This window comes from Osmerus eperlanus, chromosome 15 (assembly GCF_963692335.1).
Source record: "Osmerus eperlanus chromosome 15, fOsmEpe2.1, whole genome shotgun sequence".
In the NCBI taxonomy this organism is placed as follows: domain Eukaryota; kingdom Metazoa; phylum Chordata; class Actinopteri; order Osmeriformes; family Osmeridae; genus Osmerus; species Osmerus eperlanus.
Genome location: NC_085032.1, coordinates 5481709 through 5506273, shown reverse-complemented (window position 1 = coordinate 5506273; position 24565 = coordinate 5481709). Strand labels below are relative to the sequence as shown.

The following is a 24565-nucleotide window of genomic DNA, read 5'->3' as shown; positions in this document are numbered from 1 at the left end:
CCATAATACGCTAGCTAGTTGTAAATGACACTACATTTTCGAAAATCCAAGATGGCCGACGGATTTTCAAAAACACCGGCTAGGGCATAGCCTATCTTGCAAATCCTGCTATAGAAGTAGACCATCGTAGGTAAATAAAGTTTTACGGTAAAGTAACTACTAAGGAGGAATAGCTACTAATGCTTTTATTTTGGGAGGAAATTGATGATCTGTCGACTAAATTGGAGATCATGCGTCACTGGCTATCAACTACAATTCATTCAAGTCCTGCAATTTTGTTGTTCTTGAAAATACTTAATCTGCAGCAACTTTTTGGGCTGTTATCATTTGATGATCATTTTTACAATGTAACTTGCAGTTTATTTGACAAAAAAAACAATTTTGTGCAGATTAGTTACATTATGTGAGTAACTTTATATTTTGTAGATTTCAAGTGCAGTTTGACATAAATGCCTACAACAGTGGTTCTCAACCAAGGTCCTCAGGGACCCCTGTCCTGCATGTTTTAGATGTTTCACACATGATTCAATTGATTGAGTCGTGATAACGACCATTCATTTGAATCAGGTGTGTTGGAGCAGGGAAACATCTGAAACATGCAGGGCAGGTGGTTCATAAGGACAAGGGTTGAGAACCACTGACCTACAAGACAAGAGAAAGGAGTAAAACTAGGGTGGGAGAGAGGAGAAAGTAGCAAGTACAATTAGGGTGGGAAGGAGGAGAAAAGAGTGCAGTAAAAAGGGAAAGGAAAGAGGCTGAGGAGTCAGAAGCTTTTTCATCTTTCATTGCATTAATTTAATTGAGAATGAGGGTAAAATATGTGACAAAGCAGTTTTAACAGCATAATATTTGATTTTGTTCATTTGGTTTATCCATATTTATTCAGTTTCTTATTTCTTTACAACCCAAACGCATGCGGTCCTGACGTAAAAACTCTCTGAAGAATGTGTATAAAATAAATATTCAACTTCATTTTTGTATGCCTAAAGAGGACTAAAAACACATGCGGAACTAAGGTTGTCGTAATTCATGCATGAAAGGGTTAAGGGTGGATGTTTCGCAGGCCGACGAGTTCTGTGAATTATAGCGGTCACAGAGCAGTGTGGTGGCCCAGTGTCATTGGGGTAGTCGTGGATATGTGCTCACGCAGGCACACACACGTTGGGGTGTCGGTGTGGATGCCTTCAATCACAGTATCAAAACACCACAAAACCACTGTACCACCAGCCACCCTCAAAAACGTTCCCAGTAAAACTGCGAGATATAGGCCTATTGGTACCAGAATAGGCTATGTATATATGTTGATAGAAGATGCATGTGAGAGGTTAGGGTGCGTATGTATGTGTCATCAAAATCAGAATCAGAATGGGATTTATTCGCCATGAAAGTTTGCACAGACAAGGAATTTGCTTTGGCAGGAAGGTGCATACAATAAACATATACCTAAAATTTAAATATGTGGACTATCTATACTAAGGGTACATAAACTAGCAGTACTAAGTGGGATTAGAATAGAATTAAATATACAATAAAATAAAATATAAGTTGCCGTAAATTACAATATAAAAATAAAAAAATACAAATATTACAAAAAATACAAATGTACAAGATACCATTTTGTAATGCAGTGCAAAAAGCAGTGTGTTTTAAGCAAGAAGTCATTAGAGTCAGTGTGGTCCCTTGGCCTTGTTGAAGAGGCCAACAGCGGAAGGGAAGAAACTGTTTTTGTGGCGTGAGGTATTGGTCCTGATGGACCGCAGCCTTCTGCCGGAGGGGAGTGACTGAAACAGGGAGTGTCCAGGGTGGGAGGAGTCGGCCACAATCTTCCTCGCTCGCCTCAGGGTCCTCGAGGTGTGCAGGTCCTCGAGGGTAGGCAGATTGCAGCCAATCACCTTCTCAGCAGTGCGGATGATACGCTGCAGTCTGCTCTTGTCCTTGGCAGTGGCAGCAGCGTACCAGACGGTGATGGAGGAGGTGAGGATGGACTCAATGATGGCTGAGTAGAAGTGCACCATCATTGTCTTTGGCAGGTTGAACTTCTTCAGCTGCCGAAGGAAGTACATCCTCTGTTGTGCTTTCTTGATGAGGGAGCTGATGTTCAGTTCCCACTTGAGGTCCTGGGAGAGGATAGTGCCCAGGAAGCGGAAGGACTCCACAGTGTTGACTGGGGAGTCACACAGGGTGATGGGGGTGAGTGGGGCTGTGTTCCTCCTGAAGTCCACAACCATCTCCACTGTCTTAAGAGCATTGAGCTCTAAGTTGTTCTGGCTGCACCAGGTCACCAGGTTGGCCGCTTCCCACCTATAATCAGACTCGTCTCCACCAGAGATGAGCCCAATAAGGGTGGTGTCGTCCGCAAACTTCAGGAGTTTGACGGACGGATGACTGGAGGTGCAACTGTTGGTGTACAGGGAGAAGAGCAGAGGAGAAAGGACGCAGCCCTGAGGTGATCCGGTGCTGATGGACCGGGAGTCAGAGACTTGTGTTCCCAGCTTAACGCACTGCTTCATGTCAGACAGGAAGTCTGTGATCCACCTGCAGGTGGAATCAGGCACGTTCAGCTGGGAGAGCTTGTCCTGAAGCAGGGCGGGGATGATGGTGTTGAAGGCAGAGCTGAAGTCCACAAACAGGATCCTGGCATAGGATGTTGGGGAGTCCAGGTGCTGTAGGGTGAAGTGGAGGGCCATGTTAACTGCATCGTCCACAGACCTGTTGGCTCTGTAGGCAAACTGCAGGGGGTCCAGTAGAGGGTCAGTGATGGATTTAAGGTGTGCCAGCACCAGGCGCTCGAAAGACTTCATTACCACAGAGGTCAGGGCGACGGGTCTGTAGTCATTATGTCCTGTTGGCCTTGGCTTTTTGGGCACAGGGATGATGGTGGAGGACTTGAGACAGGCTGGCACATGGCATGTCTCAAGGGAGGTGTTAAAGATGTAGGTAAACACCGGAGACAGCTGGTCAGCGCAGTGCTTGAGGGTGGCTGGAGAGACAGAGTCCGGCCCAGCTGCTTTGCGGGGATTCTGCCTCTTGAAAAGTCTGTTAACTTCACCCTCCTGAATGGAGAGAGTCGTCACTGTAGAGGGGGGGAGGTGGGAGGCCTCCTGGGTGGGAAGGGGTAGTTCAGGACTGTCCAATTGTCTTTCAAATCTGCAGTAGAACTCATTCAGGTCGTTGGCCAGTGTGGAAGAAATTGCGATTTCCGGTGTGCTTACATTATTCACTAATCAATATAACTAGTCATTGGATACTAGTTAGTATGTTCTCATGTAAGCTTGCTATTAGTAAGAGTAGATGGTGTCTATGTGTCAGGGTTAATAGATGTTCGTGATCAGGAGAAATTACTGGGTAAACGTCCTTGGTCATGACTACAAGGAGAGCGGCAACTATGATCTCTCTAGTCTGAGTGGTCATGTGTTGGGAGCTGTGAATCTCTTCCTCTGAGACTGTTGTAACGTCATTACTGCCTGACTGTCACTATCTATGTTTACATTCCTGTGCCCTATAAAAGATGGTCCTCCGGCTTTCAGAGCTGAGAGAGACATGATTGAGACCTAAGCCTGGTCTTGTGTGTTCATTTATTGTCAGAGGTCTGGTTTTCTCTCCCAATCTGCAGATTGATAATACTTATTAAAATCCAGAACTCAACTGAACTTAGTCACTCCGTTTATGAAGAGACGGACAAAACACTTTCTTCATCAATTGGCGTTGTCGAGCAGCAGGATTGCAGAACCAGATCCAGGAGAGACCCACGGCAGCACCAGTATAAAGCAGAACCCGTGGTGCACAAAACTAAATGGTAAGGGGATCCTTTTCCAAAACCCCATTCACGGACTGCTTTATGCTTGGTGCGCCTGCTGTCCCTCTGCGATGCTGGTAACGTAAACAATTTAAGAACCTTTTATTGTGACGTTCAGTTGGGAGCCTGGTCTTAGCAGACCAGAGTCTGCTAGGCCTCAACAGGAGGAAGATAATATTAGAGTTTTGGTTTAGTAAATTTGGGTCATTAATTGACTTGCTATTTTTACTTTGTCTTGGTCAGAGTTGGCAAACTCTGATAGCGTACAAGAACTCTGGTCGTGTGAAGTATTGAAAAAGTATGTAAAACAATCTGTGTTCTTGATCTGAGGCAAAGGATCTGTTAAGAGAATACGTCCCATACTCTTGATCTGGGGAAAAGGATCTGATAACAGAGAGTATGGTTTTACAGATGCAGACCAGGGGTGAACCAAACAAGGAAAGGTATGTCTTTCTTTTAAAATGCACGTTTACAGCTGAAAACTTTAGTTGAACAGACATCTTATGTTGGTTTGAATTGTATTAAGTTGAATTGTAACTGTATTAAGTTTTGTGTTGGGCTTTTCTCTTTTGAACAGAGATCTTAGTGGGACTTTTATTTTGGTTTGAATTGTAACTGTATTAAGTTTTGTTTTGGGCTTTTCTTAAGACCAAGCACAGTAGGTGGGCGGTCATAATGTATCAGGGTCACAGGCTTTATGCGAGAGACCAACTTTTAAGGGTAAAGTGGTTTTAAACAAGTTAGGGATACTTTGACAATGTAAAGGGGCAATAGGCTTTTAACTGACAAGCTTGGCATTTAATTATCAGCGAGGGACACAATCAAATACTAAGGGAAAGATATAGACTGGCAGTTTATGAATTAACTCGTCCCTTTTAAGCACGAATTGTGGTTATTTTGTTACTTATGGAGTTGAGGAAATTATTGTATGCGCGTTCCCAAAGAGTTGGGTCTTTGTAGGCGCGTCCCATGATCGAGCGCCGGAGGGCGAGGATAGTTTGGCTTGAAAAAGGCCATATTTGTAGTTCACTACCACATGATATTGTAGTTCTTTTATTCTTCAATATTGTGACCGTTTTACAGTGCTATGAGATTGTGCGACTGTTTTATAGTGCCATGTGATTTTGTGACTATATTCTAAAGTGCTGTGTGATTCTTGCTGCAGTAAATCATAAGAGCCTACCGTTATGAGATTTGTTACAGATACTTTGTAATTCAGTATGGGTAATCTAGCTTTCAGTACAGGAGCGATAGAGACGTTGTTAGTCCAGCCCGATATATGATTTGATTTACATGGAATTCAAGCAGTGTCAAGCATTGAGAGATGGCATGCGTGGATTAATCATGACCCGAGACATTGTTTTCCGCTGGAGTGAACGTTTGATAAAAAATATATATAGGAGAGTTTAAAAGCGGTTTTGAAAGACAAGGAAACAAGTCGGACGTGTAAACAATTTGTCAGCTGACCAATGTTTATGATATGGTTAACTGAAGCTACGAGACGACGTGGCATTGTCTATCTTGAGAAAATACAATCAGATCAAGCTAAAACGGATTCTGATAGAGAATCAAGAAATGACCCGGAGCGTCTTGAGACAGAGAAAAGATGATCAGACTGAACAAAGTCATAAAGTGAGGGAACTCAAGACATTGCTCGAACATGTTAACATGAAGTTGCTTGAACAGACTAACAGTGCCAAAACTAATTGTGAGAAGTCAGTAGTTGTGAAACAGGCTGAAGGTAGCGCTAATTCTCAAGGGAAACAAGAGAGTCTACCAAAGATTTGTAGCCTATTTACCTACAATGAAGATGATGTTGTTGCTATAGCTGTGGCTATGCAGAGGAGAGCCAGAGACAGGGAAAATGCATTATTAGGGGAAGCAGCGGGTCAGGTGCAGCCAGAACAGAACCTACAAGAGAAGGTTTATATCACAGCAAAACATGATGGGTAAGGTTAACCAGGAAGGCCTGTCAGTTGAACCCCCAGGTATCAATGAACCCTATGTGTGCATATCCAGGTCCTGATGTATGACAGCCTATGTACCTTTATCGCCCATGGTCAGTGACTGAGCTGAGGGAGCTAGGAAAGGGATTTCCTGACATGAGAGGACTCAGCAACATTTCTAAGAGATTTGCAAATATAGCTATCAATGCCAACATACCTACTTTTATTGATTTGAATCAAGGCTTAGAGGGTGAACTCCAGACCGGTATGTTGAGAAAACTTAAAGCATAGGTTTCTGATGGTGTTTAATGGCAGTAATACTGGAGGGGTGTTGCTTGACTGGAGCAAAGTGTATGATCGCAAACAGAAAAGATGAGGATCCTACAGATTATCTGGAAAGACTTACTAGGATTTTTGAAAAACATTCTGGTTTTACAGCAGCTGCATCCCCATGCCACTTTGTCATGTGTTCATATGTGGATTGCTTTCTGAACTCCAGGTAGAAGTTAAGAAACAGGTTCTACATTGGGAGAACAAAACTGTTGATATGATTATGGATTATGTCAAACATAATTGTACATTGATGCAGGAGAATGCAGAAAAGAAAGTTGAGAAATTAATGACATTGCAAATGAATGTCTTACAGAAAGAAAATAATATGTTTAAAGGAAAAAGGAGAGCCAGGGGCAGGCAGCAAGGGGAGTAAGAGATAGACAGGGATATGTGCATACTCTGTAAACAGATACGCCACAGGGCAGGCTATTGTCACAGTATACAGAAATAGTCAGTACCCTTCAGTCATATACTCCATACTACTGCACTCAACCCCTCCCGTTTTCTTCAGAACAAAGAGCTTGCTGTGGCCTGCTCAAGGACACTCAGACAGTAAACAGCCACCATCAAAAATAATAATAATCAAGAATAGGGGAGGCAGAGAGCTCCTTTTTTTTTCAAGTAAGACACAGAGCTACTAGGTTAGCCAGTTCAACAGTACACAGTACCCAAATCAATGAGATGATAGTGGTAGTTTCTGGGGTTCCTGTGGACACAACTGTCAGTTAGCTCTTATGGGTGGATAGATGGATCTTTGAAAGATGAACATGTATTTCTTTCAACTATGTAAAAGTAAGTAACAAGTAAATCTGTTGGAAAGGAATTTGTTGTGCAAACTGAACCGAAATGAAATGCACTACTGACTTTTTCTTATCTATTCCTTAGGATAAAGAACACTTGGCCTAGCAATCCCATACACATCCCCCAGCAGTGGAATGCAGAGATTTTAGCGACCGCAGATGTGGCCTTGCTAGAAGCTGGGCCTGAGCTACTGTGGTCCACACACGCTTATCATATTGGGCGCATTAAGAATGCTACCCCAGTTGTTATCATTGTTTGTAGTACGACTCTTGAGAACCGTACCTCAGTATGCTAGTAATAGAGAAGTAGGGAAAGGTATTGTCCCAGTTATTAATGCTTTGTTGAAACAAGGAGTCATAGGTAGACTTTAGGTCAATTTGATCCTTTAATGCTAATAAAATACTTGGAAGTTTATTATGGGTTTATAAGCAGGTAATGCCTGTGTAATACATCCTGTTGTGCCTAACCCTGTTACGATACTTAGCAAGTAACCCTGTTACTTTCTAGCTCTGTGAATGACTATTGTTTGCTTTCTTTTCTGTTACCATTGCAGAAGAGAGCCAGTATCTGTTTGCATTCACGTTTCGCCAGGACACTATTGCTGTGCTACAGGCACTGGCTGAGAAGGGCCACAGGGCCTCAAAGGCAAAACTGCAGTTATGGTCTTAGGAGGTCAAGTATCTGGGCCATACACTCAAAGGTACAGAGCATCTATTGACGCCTGATAGAGTGGAGGCCATCCGATGGATACCGAAGCCTAGAACACCAAAACAACTCAAGTCTTTTTCTAGGTTCAGCCGGGTATTGTCGTTAGTAGATCCTTGATTATGCTGTGTTGGCTAGACCTATCCTTGACTTAAGGAAGGAGACTGATACTCATTTGTTGTGGAAAACTGAAGCTGATAAATCATTTGTATCTCTCAAGCAGGCCTGGGCCCAGGCGCCAGCTCTCGGTCTGCCAGACTACACCAGGGTGTACTGACCCAGCAGTATGGTAATCTTAAGAGGCCTATTGCCTATGTGAGTTCTTCTTTAGATACTGTGGCAGCAGGTTTCCCCCCGTGCTTACGAGCAGTCTGTGCTGCGGCAACATGTGTGTAAGCAACTTCAGATATAGTGCTGGGGTCGCCCTTGGCAGTGATGGTTCCTCATGCAGTAAGTGCTTTTCTGTTACGCACCTGTCAGCCACTAGAGCTACAAAGTATGAACTGTAAGTGTTGACTAAAAGTAACATTACAATCCATAGATGCTCCCCATTGAATCCAGCTTCATTGTTGCCCAACCCTGATGATGGTGAACCACATGACTGTGAGATGGTTGTCGATAAAGTGCTAACACCCAGACCTGATATGTTTGACAAACCTATGGATAATGCTGAACTTGTGTTGTACGTAGATGGATCTTTGTCCCGAGAATGGGATGGCTCTCTAAACTCCGGATATGCGGTCTGCACGGACAGTGAGACATTCAAATCTGGTAAACTGTCTCCACAATGCACTGCACAGCAGGCAGAGTTTTGCTTTGACAAGAGCATGTTGTTTGTCAGAAGGCAAGGTCGTAAATATTCACACTGACTCAAGGTATGGATTTGGAGTTACTTACGATTTTGGTGCCATATGGCGAGAAAGAGGTTTCATTAACTCCTCAGGTGGAGCAATCAAGAATGGAAAGATGATTGATAATTTGTTGTCTGCAATACTACTACAGAGAAAGCTAGCTATTGTTACTAAGTGTGAGGCTCATACTAACAATACAGATGATGTTTCAAGAGGAAATGCTAGAGCTGATTTAGCAGATGGGATCCTCACAAGACTGTCCAGTGATAGAGGTCACATTTCACGTGTCAAATTGTTCAGGAACTTTGTAAAGCGCTCCAGATCAACCAGCATTTTCACTGTCCCTACCACCCACAGTCTGCAGGGGCAGTGGAGAGGCAAAATGGAACTTTGAAAAACAAACTAGCCAAGATATGTGAAGAGACTGGCCTAAAATGGCCTGATGCACTCCCACTAGCTCATATGGCCATGAGCCCAGAGGAGGAATGGACTTTCCCCACACAAGATAGTTTTAGGGAGACCAATGAAATTGCCTGTCTCTCCCCCACTATCATTGAAACAGATGGATATCCACCAGATGGATGATACAATGTTAAACTTTTGTTTTGCCCTAACTAGAGCAACCAGGGTTGTGCATTCACAGGTGAAAGCTGCCCGCTGGGGAGCCATGTCATCCCTATCAACCGGGAGACTATGTGAAAGTGCACAAACGGAGGACTGCCCTCTCACCAAGATGGACCGGTCCATACCTGGTTTTCTCTTGGTGACTCACACAGCTGTAAAAGTGGAAGGTCGTCCGACATGGATTTATGCAACGGAGTGCAAAATGGCCCCTCCACCGAACAACACGGTGGAGGGTCCCAACGGAGAGCCAGGGGCCGGTGGAGGAGCAGGTGCACCTCCAAATGGTGCCTGCTCCAACTTGTCATTTGTCTCATCCCCACTGGGTTACTCCTCCAGGAGTACACCAAGAGGGGTGGAGACCCGTTTGCAGCGGCTGATCCGGGAGCAGGCTCCAGTCCAGCTGACCGATTTGAGCCAAAACCAGGATCCCGCCATCCAGCACTCCAATCCAGGGGCGCTGAGAAGGAGGTCCCAAAGAGCACCCACCCGGAGGTGTTGAAGGCGTCGAAAGGTGAGTCACATGAGGAGAAAGCCAGAGAGGGGCTGCTGTTGCTACCATGCCTCTCTCCCCCATGTGTGATTCATGAAGCAGATGACAGCACCCAGACGGGAAACCAGAGAGAGGAGCCTGGAGAGGGGAAGACACTTTCAGTCTTCCTCCGGCCTCTACATGAAGCAGATGACAGCACCCAGAATGGGGACGAGAGGATACTGTGGTGGAGGCCCTCGGCTGTTTCAAGGAAACCGAGGCCGCTGCCGGAGCTACGATGAGAGATGAGATCCAGACATACTGACGCACACACCTGACAGACATTTACTGATACTGGACGCACGAGTCCACAGACATCGCATACATGAGCCACGCCGAGAGTCACTATTGCACGCTCCCAATTATACTGATGTGAACATTGAGATTCATCATAAAGCACACATGAAGAACAATCTGTGCAACAACACCTTTCCGTGGACGGGAAAAAATGACTGGACGCAGCATTAGAGGGGACAGACCTTGCAGGGTTTGTGGTTAGAGTCCCAAGCATTCTGGAGGTTATCCAGGGATATCTGTCCCTCTGTCAATGGCTGATATGTGTAAGGTCAAGAAGTGGCCTTGTGTAGGGTTGGATGTAACAAATGTGACTGTTCTGTCGAACAAGTCAGTCATCTCTTGAATATGCCCCACCTGCATTGTTTTGTGTATGGCATAGTGGTACAGTGAGAGTGAAAAAAATACATGCAAGGATACGGTTTCTATGTATGCTCACACTCTACTGGATGATTTGTAAGTTCAATTGTATCTGAGTTCAATGTTACTTGTCCTGTATACCATTTGGGCAGGTGACATAAATTCCTGATGTTGCTGACTATGCTATTCCTACACTTTTAGCATACTACAGAAGATGTAGTATATGGTTGATTAAATGTTTAAATAATTATGGGAAGGTATTTGGTAAAAATACATGTAACCACACTGTGGTATGTATGCTAACAGCCTGTTGCATGATTTGCCTGTTGCAGATGGACCTGTAAGTATAAGGGCTTCACCATTTTGGTCTCGTCGTGCAGCTAACAATGGCACCATGTGGGTATGTGTTAAGAGTGCTTATTATTTCCTGCCGGCCGTCTGGTCAGGAACGTGTTACCTTGGGTTTATTGTAGGAGCCCTCAGACCTGTAGATGGGTTGCCCCTGCACCCCTTTCCCAAACATTGGTGGCACCGCCACAAGAGAAGTATTATTAATGCAGATGCTAAGAAGCTGGGATCACATCACGTGGATTCAATAGTACTCAGTCACTTTTCACGTTTTCAGTTGCCATTCTCCCTGTGTATGGTGTTATCACTGCCTTTAGAGATATTAGGAGCTTAGCAGTAGGGTTGGAGTCCATTGGTAATGAGACAGCCAACGCCTTAACTGCAGTTGCGTCTGAGATGAAGGCCATGAGGCAGGTAGTGCTCCAGAACCGTATGGCACTGGATTATCTGTTGTCAGCTCAGGGAGGTAGCTGTGCTGTGATAGGTCATGACTGTTGTACTTTTATCCACGATGAATCTGCTAATATCACAAGTATGGCTGCTTACATTAAAACATAATGTCAGCTTTGGGGGAACCTGAAGCTAGGAATTGTGCTGACTGACCTCCTCTGTTCGGGGTTTCTTTTTCGACTATCATTCAAATAGGAATCACTGGATTGGGCATGTTAATCGTTGTTGTGCTGATTGTGCACATACATATTGTGCGCTTGGAAGATGTGTACTGCCTGCTGTGTACAGTGCTGTGCAGTAGGTTTTTGTAAGGCTGCCAGTAAGATTATGGTAGCCCAAATCAAGCCACAGACAAAAGCAAGCAAGACTGATGATAACTTTATTGCCCTGGGAATGACTGAAATGTCTGATATGTAATCTCAAGTACCAAGTGACTATTTTGCCAATGTAATAAAGATGGCCATTTGCCTCCTTCTATTTTCCAACTGATATACAATGCTGTATGCAATGTGAATAGATCTGTCCTTGACCACAGATCAGTTAACAATAATTAAAGATGGTTACTTTATTACTTTTTATACTGTTTGAAATACTCTGAATTTAATGAACAGTGTTTGACCTATACCCTGATGTGTTGAGCTCACGAGAGCATGACCAGTGGGTATGTCCAGCAGAGAAATATGCCTATGTTTCTAGAACTATTGATAAACTAAGCAAAAAGCTATTCACTTCAATGACTTTGTACCTTTTCACCTGTGATTGGGTACTACCTAATATTTCTTCAAATCCTATAATCATGTATGCTGTGCTGAGTAGTTACAGATACTGTATTGTTTGATTGTTAAGGTTTTTAAATGGTATGAAACTTGTGAAATGTAAGGCACTACAGCAGGCCCCAGATAAACAGTTGATGAATGGTTGTTGTGTTGACGTTAAACGTCAAAAGGGGGGACTGTGGAAGAAATTGCGATTTCCGGTGTGCTTACATTATTCACTAATCAATATAACTAGTCATTGGATACTAGTTAGTATGTTCTCATGTAAGCTTGCTATTAGTAAGAGTAGATGGTGTCTATGTGTCAGGGTTAATAGATGTTCGTGATCAGGAGAAATTACTGGGTAAACGTCCTTGGTCATGACTACAAGGAGAGCGCCAACTATGATCTCTCTAGTCTGAGTGGTCATGTGTTGGGAGCTGTGAATCTCTTCCTCTGAGACTGTTGTAACGTCATTACTGCCTGACTGTCACTATCTATGTTTACATTCCTGTGCCCTATAAAAGATGGTCCTCCGGCTTTCAGAGCTGAGAGAGACATGATTGAGACCTAAGCCTGGTGTTGTGTGTTCATTTATTGTCAGAGGTCTGGTTTTCTCTCCCAATCTGCAGATTGATAATACTTATTAAAATCCAGAACTCAACTGAACTTAGTCACTCCGTTTATGAAGAGACGGACAAAACACTTTCTTCATCACCAGGCGGGAGTCGTTAGTGGAGTGGGGGGCTCTGGGCTTGTAGTTGGTAATCTGCCTGAGCCCTCTCCAGACAGAAGCAGAGTCGTTTGCAGAGAATTGGTGTTTTAGTCTCTCTGAGTACAGTCGTTTAGCCTCCCTCACCGCCTTGCTAAACCTGTTCTTCGACTCCTTGAAACTGTCTTTGTCCCCACTCCTAAACGCGGCCTCTTTCTCTGACCTCAACCTTCTGAGTTTAGCTGTAAACCAGGGTTTGTCGTTGTTGTAGCTTACCCTGGTGCGTGTTGGTATACAGCAGTCCTCACAGAAGCTGATGTATGATGTCACAGCCTCTGTGTTGTGATACGTTTGTTTGAATGTGTGTGTTTGTGAAATACATATTAGCAGGGCTCTCAAGTCTCACGCATTCCTACCATTGCTCACGCTCTCTCGCAGCACCTTGTATTTCTCACGCTAAGAAGTAGGCCAAAAGGGATTGGCATACTTGTCCCGCTACATGGACTACAATTAATGGATGAGGCGCAGGCATATGGAAGATTTATGCAGAGTTAATCTCAAGTTAAATGCCTCCTATAGACGATCAGAATAATCACCAACAGAACCCTGCATATTAGGCTATGTGTCCTCAAACTACACACAAGCTCGCTGTTCATCTCGAGTTACCCCTCATTGCACTGTGAACAATGCCTCGGGGTAAGGATTACAGCAACCTTATACCTGCATAAATAACACACAGTGAAACTAACAAACCATGTAATATCCATAATACACAGACTGGGTTTCTGTCAGACTTTAAGCATTTTTTTGGTTACCTGACAAACTGTTTTGATAACTATTACGCAACACCAGATGTGAATGGCTTCAATTACAGCCGCACCTGAGTCTGATACTTTCATAAATTATTAAGTGTGATAGTGTCTGCTGAGTGAAGCCTATGTTCTCAGGGGGTTTGTAGTTCAGATAAGTGTTCACATCATAACATATAAAACCTCATAAGTATGTGAAATATAATGTGAAAACATTCGGGAGAGTAACACTTTGCTATACTCATTCAAGCATATCTTTAATAAACAGTATCAAAGACACAGATGGCACGTGGCTTAAGCCCTCAGATTTCGAAAAGAAACCCCCAGAGGCTAGTAAATATAGCTTTACAACATGAATAAAGTAGGACTCAGTGAGGGATAGAGAAAGAATGAGACTTGCTCTGCAATTTTAACAGGTTTTTCTAATTACTCTCCACGGTAGCACATTTCTTCCCAGCAAAGACTAGCACTGCCTGGTTTCAGAGACAATATACCAAAGCTTAAGTGTAACCAAATACGGGGCAGCTATCGTAGGCCTACTTTTGCTTTCTTGAGATTTTGTCATGCTCCCTCTTGTGGTCAAAACTTTTGGCAACACCTGGCATTCCAAGCAACACTGGCCCAGCTTCGAAGTGGTGCCCGTTGCGAACCACTTTTCCTGGTTCGGAGCCGGTTCTCAGGTGGTTGAAAGAGAAAGAACTGGTTCGAGATTGAGCACCAGCTCTGAACCAGCACCCAAAACACGACGGTGGAAAAGGGGCAACAGATGTTTATGATCTGAACCGATCACCTGGCCCCGCATGACAGGATGTTGAAAATCATTAATCTCAACGCTGTTAATGGATTTTATTTTACCACTGCCAATGTAAAATATTGGACTGAGAGGCAGGATTGCTGAATAGGAAATGTGGTCTTGAGGTGTAGCCTACAATGTATTGGGAGGATTTTGAACTAAACAAGTAATAAACAACAGCTGTCTTGCCTGTGGCCAATATCGACCAAATAAGTACTTAATTCGTCTGCCAATAGAGCCCAGTGATGTGTTCCACATTTGGTCGACACCCACACCTCTTAACTCATACATATGCATGGCCATTCCGTCAGTTATATATAACAATACTTTTTATAGGTAGGCTATATAATATTAGCCTGGTCCTAACCAGACTCTCGTACATTTCAGTTGTACAGAGAGTCTGGCCTCGCTCCATTGACAAGCGTTGACTTCCTTGTAGGCGGTACTCTGTTGAAGTTTAAAACTATTGGATCTGCCCAGAGCCACTCTGATCTGCCATAACCAATCGCTAGCGTTCGCCTTAGCCAATTCCTTCACCACTACTGTAATAGAGCTAGCTGCCGTAGCTGGAAAATCAAACTGTTCCCGAACCCCGTGGGGAGGAGGGCCACAACATCATGGCCACCAACAAAACTCAACAAAACTTGTTCTTGCTCTGGCTTTAGCTTATGGTTATTCGGCAGCGTTGCCACAACGGACCGAATGGCTTCGCTCGCATCTTTCTCCGCCGCCATTACGGAACTACAACACAAACTAGCGCACGACAACCACTCCCTCTGTTCGCTGATTGGCCGGTAGAAAATTAACCGGAGACATCTGACTTACTTATCTCATGGCCAGACCTAGTACAGAAGCAAAATCAAAATTGAGCGGTACGTAGGAGGGCAGAGCCAGGCTAATATAAGTTTGACATAAAATTTGCTAAAAATGTGTCTGTGCATGGGCAGTTAAAAAGTCGAATAAAACATGTTGCGTGAATGTGGTTGTCATTAGAACGTGCCTGTTGTGCTGAGTTGCGGGATGGAGAAACATCCATCATTAACTTTGCCCGTCTCTCCCTGGTTCCCTTTGGCAGGGATTAATTGAGTGGCACAGGGAGGACAGTGGGTAGCCTGGGGCACCACCACCTCCCTCCCTCCTCCGTCTGTTACTTTCTGGAACCTCTCGAAACTGCTGACGACCATCAATTGTGCTGTCCCTTGGAGGTTGCCTTCATTGGGCCTTGTCCCATTGTCCTTTATAGCTGCAGAACACACAGGAAGGAGCATGAACCAGTAAGGGGATTACTGCTTGTGTACATTTTGACCTCTATGGGCTTAGGAGGCTGGAGGGAGATCCGTGTACAGCTAACTGGATTACAGGTCTAGTCAGGTGGCCACAAGGAGACAAAGGTTGGATGGAAAGAGGGATAGTGGTCTGTCTAGAAAGTGTCAACTAAGTTCCTTTAGTTCTAAACCTGTTATTGATTTGAAAGATGATAAACTGATACAGCTGTATTACACTCAAATAGCCCAGTCTGTCCTACTCCTGCTAGGTCCAAGACTGATCAGGTGTGACTGAAGCTAAGGAGTTGTAGCTGGGGGAGCAGACAGCTCGTGGCATGTTTAAAGCAGTATCGGTATTGCCTGCCCATTATCAAAGTCTCTAAAAAAAGACACAAATCAGAGGTAGTAACCAAATTGAAACAAGGATTTAATAAAGATAACTTGATGCAAACAATTTGATCAAAACTGTCAAGACCATGGACCAAATACACCAAAGAAAAGGATTTCATAACTTTTTAACATGAAGACCTTGGTCAGGATATTATAATATATTCTAATATGCATGAAAAAACTAACAATCTGATGTTGGTGATCTTTGCATTAGAGTCTTTACTAATGTAAACACAATGTCAAAGACTGCAGACCCCATTAGTCAATTTGCTTTAATACTCCAAATCCACTTCCCAGGCCCAGGCCCCCTCCAATCCTTGGCAGTGAATGTAACCATGTGATCAGACTCCATTCCAAATATTAAACAGATTAACACAGAGGTGTCAAAATGCCCCAGGGATTAAATCTGGACTGGCAGTCAGAGTATGACTCATGACCTGTATCATACAGAACAGATGGTCAAACTAACCCACATCTGAAAAGGTTTGCCGTTCCACTTATAGCTCCTTTTGTCCATGAAAAAGACAAATCCATAGCAATATATCACGCTGCATGCATGAACTGTCTTGTGCACATTTGAAGGTTAGTTATACATCTAGGGAATTAAATTAACCTCCATGAGATTTGGCTGGCCGGAACAATGAGATTAGTTTATAGTGTGGGATTAACTCAATTCAACAGTTAACTGAAGCTCCTGGAAAAATCTGACACAAAAATACAACACTGAGCATTGATATAATGATCAAATGTACCCAAGAACCATGGCTAGGTACAGAGCAGTGTATGGCTCTGGCTAAGATGTTTTAACAAAATCAGTGGATATAAAGATATTGCATAGCACAGATCACAGTATTTTGCTGAGTGATATATTTTGTGTGAGTAAATAACTCCAGATGTAATTCCACACAAAGTATCAGCCATGGATTCAGTCAGCACTGCTTCCATCCGAGTGGAAGCCACTGTCAAGTACAATCTGAGAGCCAGAAAGAGAGAGACCGGGAGTTAAGAAGAGTCGAGATTGGAGCGTTTCGTCTTGAAAAACGGGGACATGGTGGGTGTCTTTATTGCCTCTCAGAGTGTTACATCAGACATGTATGTGGCTAAACTTGACGGGTCAAAGCATAATGAATAGACGACTACACAGGGGTGGTGGTGGTGAGGTCCTGGTCCGGAGGCAACAGCATCACGTTAAAATCCGTGGACTTTCAACTGCTCCTCCCTGACAATACCGATCTGGGGAAGGATAAAAGCAGTTACACACTGGAGCTGGAGATAAAAGACTGAAGATACAATTCAATTACCATTTCTTTGAGCAGCGATAATCCACAAGCTCAACCCAAGACAATATACAAGTAGAGCAAAAAATAGCACAAATATATTAACATTTAGTGCATAGTGCTGTTTTTCTCAACAAGAAAAAAAATATAAACAATTGAAGAATCTCACTTCAAGGAGGAATTGGCAGATGTTTTTCCTCTGGTCTCCCTGCAGCTGGATGACCTCACCGTACTCAGGGTGCTCAATCACAGTCCCATTGCATGCAAATTTCTGCCAAACACAACCAGAGACCACACATTGAACAATACCCATATGCTAATATCACTGGTAACACCAAGTTAACTGGTTTACCAGTCTGTGTGACGAAATACCACAACATTATTGCATGAGTGTTGATGGAAAGAGGAACGTTTTCTTAATCATCACGTACAAGTTCTGGCAAAACTGCAAACCAGTAAGAAGCCGGCATTGTCACCTTTTTGAAGGCTTTCACAAGCTTCTTCTTGTCGTAGTCTGTTGCAATCCCTTGTACAGTGGTCAGGGTCTTGCGTCCGTTTCGTTGCTGTATCCTTATGTGGATTTTATCCTCAGTCCCGGCAGGGAGAAGGTCGTCACCCTTGGTTGCATCAGCAAAGGGATCTGAGTGTATGAAAAACGAAAACAATACTTAATCTGGCGGTATCGTTAGGTACTAGTACCTATAATAGGACATGCACTCTAGCACTGCTAAAATACATTAGCTTAGGATGTATCTATCTTGCTACAGTCAGGGTTTGAATATTGCTGCCGTCTTTGATGAGACAGCTAGCACTGATTAACTAGCTCTAATTTGAGAATATAACTATCGTAGACCAGGCATAGCGCGTTAGCAAGTACAGTAGCCTGCCAAATTCCATCCATTTGTTGGTTCAAGTACAGGAAGCTAGGCTAGCTATCTTGCCAACGGCCTGAAAAAGGGCAAGCTACATTATAAGATCCATTTTTAAACTATTTAGAGTAAGATTAATTTAAACATGATATCAAAATGACAAGGGGATGTACTAGCAGATTTTTCACAATGACTAGGCTAGCTATCTGAGCATCGATAGCAAGTACTAGGCTACATGTTGTTTACCAAAAAGCTACCTGCACTGACTAGCGCGTAGCGAGCTAAGGCAGTTACTGCAGTGCTAGCGCCTTTAGTGCTAGCACTAGGCTAGCTAGATACCTAACTTACCAAAAGATTGGAGGTTCTGGATAGAGGACATGCGATATTAGGGCGATAACTTTGAAGATATGAAATATCTCGGCGCTTTAATGCCGTATGAATTAGTCTGTTCGAGTCGATTTAGCTACAAAACAGTGATGAAATAGGACAAAAGCCAAGACAACCACAACGTTCGCCTTTTTGTCTCGCTGACGTTGGGAAAATGGCTTTTGAGTTCCAAATGCTTTCTCTTCTCGATGGTGTGGTAAGCAACTCTCAACTCAAATATTTTGTGCTGCCACCTATTGCATCGGAAGAAGTCGGTGCCTAGCTAAGTGCCCCAACCACAATTAAAGCAGAAAGCACACAATTTTATTTTCATGTTTTTATTTATTTATTATTGAACATCTGCTACACATTTTCCCAAAATACTTTCAACATGTTGTATTGATGTGATACTATTTACAGAGAGTGGTTTGATGGGAATAATGAATGGCAAGTTACATAGGCTATTGTATTAACTTCGTTTGTGTATCATCTTGTATCCTATTCAATCAAAATCATTCTATAGGTCTATAACTTATTCCATATAAAACATAAATGCTTGCGAATTTCAGAATAATTTCAGAATTTTTCCAAACTGGGACCTTCATCCTGTCATGCCAATTCCCACAAGTAGCGCCACCAAAAAGGCAATATTTCCAAGGAAAAACAGGAGTAGTAACAGCCCTTTCATGCTTGTCTGTAAGGAGTAATGAAATGGACACGTAATTAACAAACAAACAGACTTGTACTTCATACAGGCTACTGATAAGTGAGAGTTACCTTACCGATTTAGAATCCACATCTTCACCTTCTACGAGAAAGCACAAAAAACATGTTTGAAAGGCTCCAGTCTCAATCATAAAACAACAATGTAAACATTACCCATCTTACCTGTTCTGTTGCACCGGCTGTTGATCTCCATAAGGATGAAAAATAATGCCTCCCATCCGACAAAACCACCCATAACCTTTGGCATCCAGCTGTCTTCAGAGCTTTCAATTAACTCTAGTCCAGTAAATATTGCTGCCACTGCAAGACAAGGTGAGGATCATGTAAAAATGTAAAGCCTACATGCAACTAGTTGTAGTTACATTACAACTTATATGATGTGTTTCTTACCAGCCAGTATTTTCATGACCAGTGCATTGATAGCATGTGCCCAGTTGAAAATAAATCTCCTGCGAACACAAACAGAATAAATCAGTATGTATTTTATTTACATTTATGCATTTAGCAGACGCTTTTATCCAAAGCGACTTCATTTTATACCCGAGTTGCTCTCTCACACAGACACAGACACACACACCCTATATTATCATAAATGGCTTACCAATGGTGATGTGGTCCACAGCGAAAGATTGCTGCAGTTGGTTGAAGTAAGGCGAGGATCATAACCAGACAACCGAGAACAGGATGAGCTCCCTGCGGACACATCTAAGTTCAATGATCTTTCATCTGAATCAATTCTGCATATAGATTAGAACCCAATCGTTAACGCTGAACTATAATGCTAGAAGAATGACATTACACATAAGAATTATATTTAAGAAGGAAATAAGCAATCCAAAATATTTAGTTGGATGTGTCTTCTGGACAGAGGATTTAGGTACAATAATTCCACACTGACGCAGAAAGTGCAGTGCGGTAACCTGCTGTACATACCCCAGCCCAGTCCTTCGCAAATGAGAATGCCAAGATGAAGGCGATACTAGTGGCGACAACACTTAGGCTCATCAGAGAGACATGTGACTGAGGAGAATAGTCATATGAGCAGAGATCAGTACAGAAGGCATAAATGAAAATAGAATTTCAGATGTCAAATATTGTTGCTGTGCTGTGAGTTTGGGGGGGACAAAATTGAATATATTGGACAGAGACTCACCACAAACCAAACATCTTTGCCCCAGTATTGTGTGCCTTTGGCGAGGCCTTTAAGATACCTTGCTATGAGCATCCCTAAACTTCCTGTTGTCATCCAGGAAATCAACATCAAACAACCTGAGGAAAAACAAGACATAAACGGATGACTAAAAACTGATCTGCTTTGTCTGTATAAAAGTGGGTTTGTCAACACCTGAGGTTGCCCTGTTTTCCCCAAGAGTAAGACTAATGTTCCATTCCCCAGGTCTTGGACCTTGGTGGGCCAAACACCGAGATTTCATCCCCACAGTGAACAAGTGTACATTTCTAGACGAGACAGTTTTGCTGTCTTCTAAACACAGCCTTACCATGTGCCTTGATGATGTCTGGAAAGACTTCATGTTCCACAAGCTGTGGGTTGGAAATGTCTATTGCCCTGTCACTAACAAAGGTCTGTGAATGAATCTGGATTTGACCACCTGCCAACAAAATATATGGAATAACGTTACCACCTTGTTGAAATAATAATAACCCTCTTACATAATTATAATTAGATGGTGAAGGGAAACTGTAGTCATGCCACCATAATAGTTAACTGTCAAGTTTACACTTAACAGCAATAAAAAAAAACCTACAGACAACCTAGCAACCACAGAACAGAAGGTAATTGAAAGATAAACAACAGGACCGATAACTGGTCTGCATTCTCCCGTTTCTGTTGACCTTCTACTGACCATTGGTGGTTCCATAGACAAACATGAGGTAGTACGTTGTGCTGGACCCAGCACTCCGCTGAGTGGAGATTGGGTTCCAGGAGGCGAAGGAACAACTGATGACGCCATTACTCATGCCGGTGTTGACTTGAGAAACATTTCCCTAAAAAAAAAAAAAAAGAGTCAAGATAGACAATGGCCCTTTTAAATGAATTGAACTGAAAGCATATGACAAGATACAGAGGAAAAGGAGTTAGGGCACAGTATTGTGTACAGTGTTGACAAAAAGATAACAGGCTGGAGTTACTTATCCATTTGAGGATAGTATATAAGAGGGGTTTTAAACACATGGTTAACAAAGTAATGTGTTATTCTTACTACCGTGACAAGCTGGGACATAATAAGAAGTGTACCAGAGGAAGTGGCCCTGGGGCTTTTCTTCCTGTGGAGTAGAAATGTTGCAACTGGATAACTCCTTTATTGTCCAGACCACAGATGTAGATGTCATCACTGCCCTGCATAGAGGAGGAGTATGAGTATTGTCAGTCATTGACATCATCCTAATACTAGTGAAACACTTTGTATGGAGGAGATTGTAACAGACTGGGTGGAGACATCGCTAATAGTCCGTCATTGCCTGTGAATTCATGAACAGCACATTATTGGCATGAAGTTAGTATTAATTCAAATTAAACCATATACTGTTGATGACATTACATTCACTGTAGTAATTTTCAGTTTATTGGTCATTTTATGCATTAAGCTATTAGTCTGTTATCATTTCAGCGTGTATAGGCACATTTTTCACAATCACTGTGGTCACTAAGGTCTGAATGACTAAGCAGTTTTTTATACTGGATGCTGGGAGAAGCAATTCTGTGTAATGTGCTTTGAACCTTTGAAGAAGTTAATATGCCAGATGAACAGGTATTATGTTGAGCAATGGCTTTCTAGGAAAACAACCTGTGCATTGCTAGAAAGCAACAGGTGAAAAAAAAACAGTTTGAATTGATGACTTCCAGCATTTTTTTCTTTACTGATGTGATTCACACTAGTTTTGAATAACGAGAACGATTAGATGCATGCTACTTATCACACAAGTGCACACTGAAAAATGATCCTACTTGTCAGAATTTTCCAGTGGATATTAACATTGATCTTGTTTTAGTAACACAACCTTCAACTGCCCCTTTACAATGTCCACTTACCCCTCCCCCATATTGTGCCTTTGTTAAATTGTCCATAACCTATACCACCTAGCCTATAACACTTAATTCCACGTCATTACAAAGCTATTTCTATGTACCTACAATGTTTTTACTATGAGTATTGCTGTGGCAGTTTATGTGACGTGCCAAACACGGATGTCCTTGACTCTGATTCATTCAAGGTGCCCCACTCCATGGTAAAAGATCAAATTTGAGGCTGAAGGTCATTACCATGATCTGGTCATCAGAAAAGCCCATAGCAACGTATCCTGTTGACGCACCGGCCAGCTCAAACTGGAAGGCTGTAATGTTAGGCGAGGGCATCATGGCTGACATGAAGAAGCAGTTTGCTGTGATGTTAGGGTCACAGTTGGGAGGTTGGCTGAAACACACCTTCCTGATGCCACATTCAGCACTCGAAATGGATAACTGTTGAAGAGGATACATGTAAAGTTGATATCTCAATCCCAGATCAGTCAGTGTAGGATTCAAATAAACAAGGACAATGTCTGGGTATTATCTACTGAGATACTACGACCACCTCTACTCACTGATGATGAGTATGAGGATGATGATGAAGATGAGGATGATGAATTTGAGACTGCATTGGTACTTCTGAGCAGTGGACCTTTCACGCTAACCCAGTAAGTTTTGGTATCTCTCACCAAAGATGCACTATGAGGAATGAAATGATTCAAAGGACATGGTGTGAGATTTCCAGGCGGTGCCACAGTTCGAAGGCAGAAGAGTGACAGATGGCAGTCTCTGTGTTTTATCTTTATATTATTCCACAAATGAAATTGCATGTCCTCGCTCACCTGAACTGGATGGATTGGACACTCCCTGAGTCTGGAGCCTTCCACGTGCCCTGGATAGCATTCTTTAGTGTACCTGACGAATGAACCAATGCCGAATTCTGCAAATTGAAAGAAAAATGTAATCGTTTGTTATTTTGCATTACCGATCAATCACACAAGTAGCTATACTGAAGTCTGAGCAATCAGTTCCTTAATAAACAAACGGTTCCTTCCATCACAAACGGAAGCAACTTCACATAGTAAAAAAATCAATGATACAACAATGATAGCCAAGAGGTATTTTAAAAAGTATGTTTTTTATTTTATTTGAATGATTTCAAACAGTAAGTTGTCACAAAATCAATACGTTTCTGGCGGTTCCTTTTCCAATGGGTAAGTGTCTGGGACAGTGGGTAACTGTCCAAAATTGCTGAGCTAAATCCAACAAGTCCAAGGTTTGCTGAAAGCAATGGAAATTAGATGTAGGCTTATGTTATGACCTCAACACGACATTTGGGAACATTCAACCGCGTCATTTCCAAATAAAACCAGCTTTCATGAGTGCAGTGGGATTTTTCGCTATAGACTCACCGTTACTCCGTTGCAATCGAGAAGTCGAGTGCCAGATCCCATTGTGCTGAAGGACCCCACATTATTGTTACTTCCCACCTCTCGAGCTTGTAACATGAAACCCTTGAATTGGGTAGATGCCTGGAGATTCACTGTACAACAAATAAATGAAGTAAACATATTACAGGCCTAACATTCAGGCGTATCTGACGTTATGTTTACCTGCTGATCAACCAGCAGTCCAATTTTGCGATTAAGATGAGGCTCACCTGTTATGACCACGCCATCTTCATAGCTGGTCCGGTCCGTGGTAATAGTGAAAGGTGGAGTACTCTGCTGAGCAGTTCCGCCGTGCACTGGTCTCATATCCAAACAACTATTTAAAACACTACCTGTAGGGTAGCATCGCACGACTTGCACAATGCAGGCCAGTATTAGAGTGGGTCGAAACATCGATGATACAGTAACCTGAGGCGCGTTACTGTAGCTGTGAAGTCCTTCGCGTTATGGAAATGTCTTCAAATAAACTGCGGCTGCCCATGAAACACTTCCCCAGTCGGTGTTGGATCTGAGTCAATATGGGAGGGTGGGTATTAACTACGAGGTTCTTGTACATTGTAAAACACACTGGGTGGAGACATCCCAATAGCCTAGTCCGTCATTCGTTTAACCTTTGTTATCTGTTATGGCATTTGCCGGATCGTCGTGTGCTTCACAGTCGTTTACAGCAATTCCTATTACTAAGTATTCCTGTTTTCTCGTTACTGGTTTTTCCTGTGACGGTTTTTGATCTCTACCCGTTTAGTCTCCCGACCACGTACCTGCCTGCCCCCAGTGTACCTCTGCCTTGCTACCTTGTTGCCTACCTTTGCTTGCCCCTGGACTACGAGATCGCTTGATGTGAACAAATAAACTGTTCTACTGCAAACTACCCCTCTTCCTGTCCGCATTTGGGTTCACTATCCTGCCTTGTGTCAATTAATGGCATGAGGTTAGTATTACTACAAATGAAACCGTATATACTGTCGATTACATTTACTGTAGTTGTTTTATTTTCAGTCTATTGATCATTTGATGCATTAGGCTATTGGTCTATTATCGTTTTAGCGCGTATAGGCACATAAAACACACTATAAGGTCTGAATGA

General features: G+C 42.8%; 2 protein-coding genes across 4 annotated transcripts; both read right to left on the bottom strand.

Annotated features, from left to right (window-relative positions):
• Positions 1-16787: 16787 nt before the first annotated feature.
• On the bottom strand, positions 16788-18467 carry eif1b (eukaryotic translation initiation factor 1B). Its single transcript, XM_062480062.1, has 4 exons — positions 18256-18467; positions 17515-17678; positions 17208-17309; positions 16788-16994 (listed from the first exon to the last, which is right to left on the bottom strand). The coding sequence occupies exons 1-4, from the start codon at positions 18284-18286 to the stop codon at positions 16950-16952; spliced, it is 342 nt and encodes a 113-aa protein (XP_062336046.1). The 5' UTR covers positions 18287-18467; the 3' UTR covers positions 16788-16949.
• Positions 18468-18613: 146 nt separating this feature from the next.
• Positions 18614-24357, bottom strand: zgc:163022 (putative ferric-chelate reductase 1). Of its 3 annotated transcripts, none has more exons than XM_062479537.1 (16): positions 24285-24357; positions 23688-23986; positions 23440-23570; positions 22870-22967; positions 22603-22726; positions 22283-22480; positions 21257-21358; positions 20865-21006; positions 20499-20609; positions 20153-20268; positions 19933-20019; positions 19601-19692; positions 19390-19448; positions 19162-19299; positions 19056-19081; positions 18614-18967 (listed from the first exon to the last, which is right to left on the bottom strand). In XM_062479537.1, the coding sequence occupies exons 2-16, from the start codon at positions 23869-23871 to the stop codon at positions 18875-18877; spliced, it is 1701 nt and encodes a 566-aa protein (XP_062335521.1). In that variant the 5' UTR covers positions 23872-23986; positions 24285-24357; the 3' UTR covers positions 18614-18874. The 3 variants fall into 3 exon arrangements, with proteins under 3 accessions (XP_062335521.1, XP_062335520.1, XP_062335519.1); XM_062479536.1 differs by lacking the exon at positions 24285-24357 and adding an exon at positions 24240-24284; XM_062479535.1 differs by lacking the exon at positions 24285-24357 and having other exon boundaries at positions 23688-24075.
• Between the last annotated feature and the right edge of the window lie 208 nt (positions 24358-24565).

Coding starts and splice junctions, on each gene's coding strand:
- eif1b (XM_062480062.1), bottom strand. CDS start 18,286: ATGTCCTCTATCCAGAACCTCCAATCTTTTG. Junction 17,679..18,255: donor CCAGAACCTCCAATCTTTTG/GTAAGTTAGGTA, acceptor TCATACACTCAG/ATCCCTTTGCTGATGCAACC. Junction 16,995..17,207: donor TCTGCCAATTCCTCCTTGAA/GTGAGATTCTTC, acceptor ATCCTTCCCCAG/ATCGGTATTGTCAGGGAGGA.
- zgc:163022 (XM_062479537.1), bottom strand. CDS start 23,871: ATGTTTCGACCCACTCTAATACTGGCCTGCATTGTGCAAGTCGTGCGA. Junction 23,571..23,687: donor AGATGGCGTGGTCATAACAG/GTGAGCCTCATC, acceptor TTTGTTGTACAG/TGAATCTCCAGGCATCTACC. Junction 19,300..19,389: donor GGTCATGAAAATACTGGCTG/GTAAGAAACACA, acceptor CTTGTCTTGCAG/TGGCAGCAATATTTACTGGA.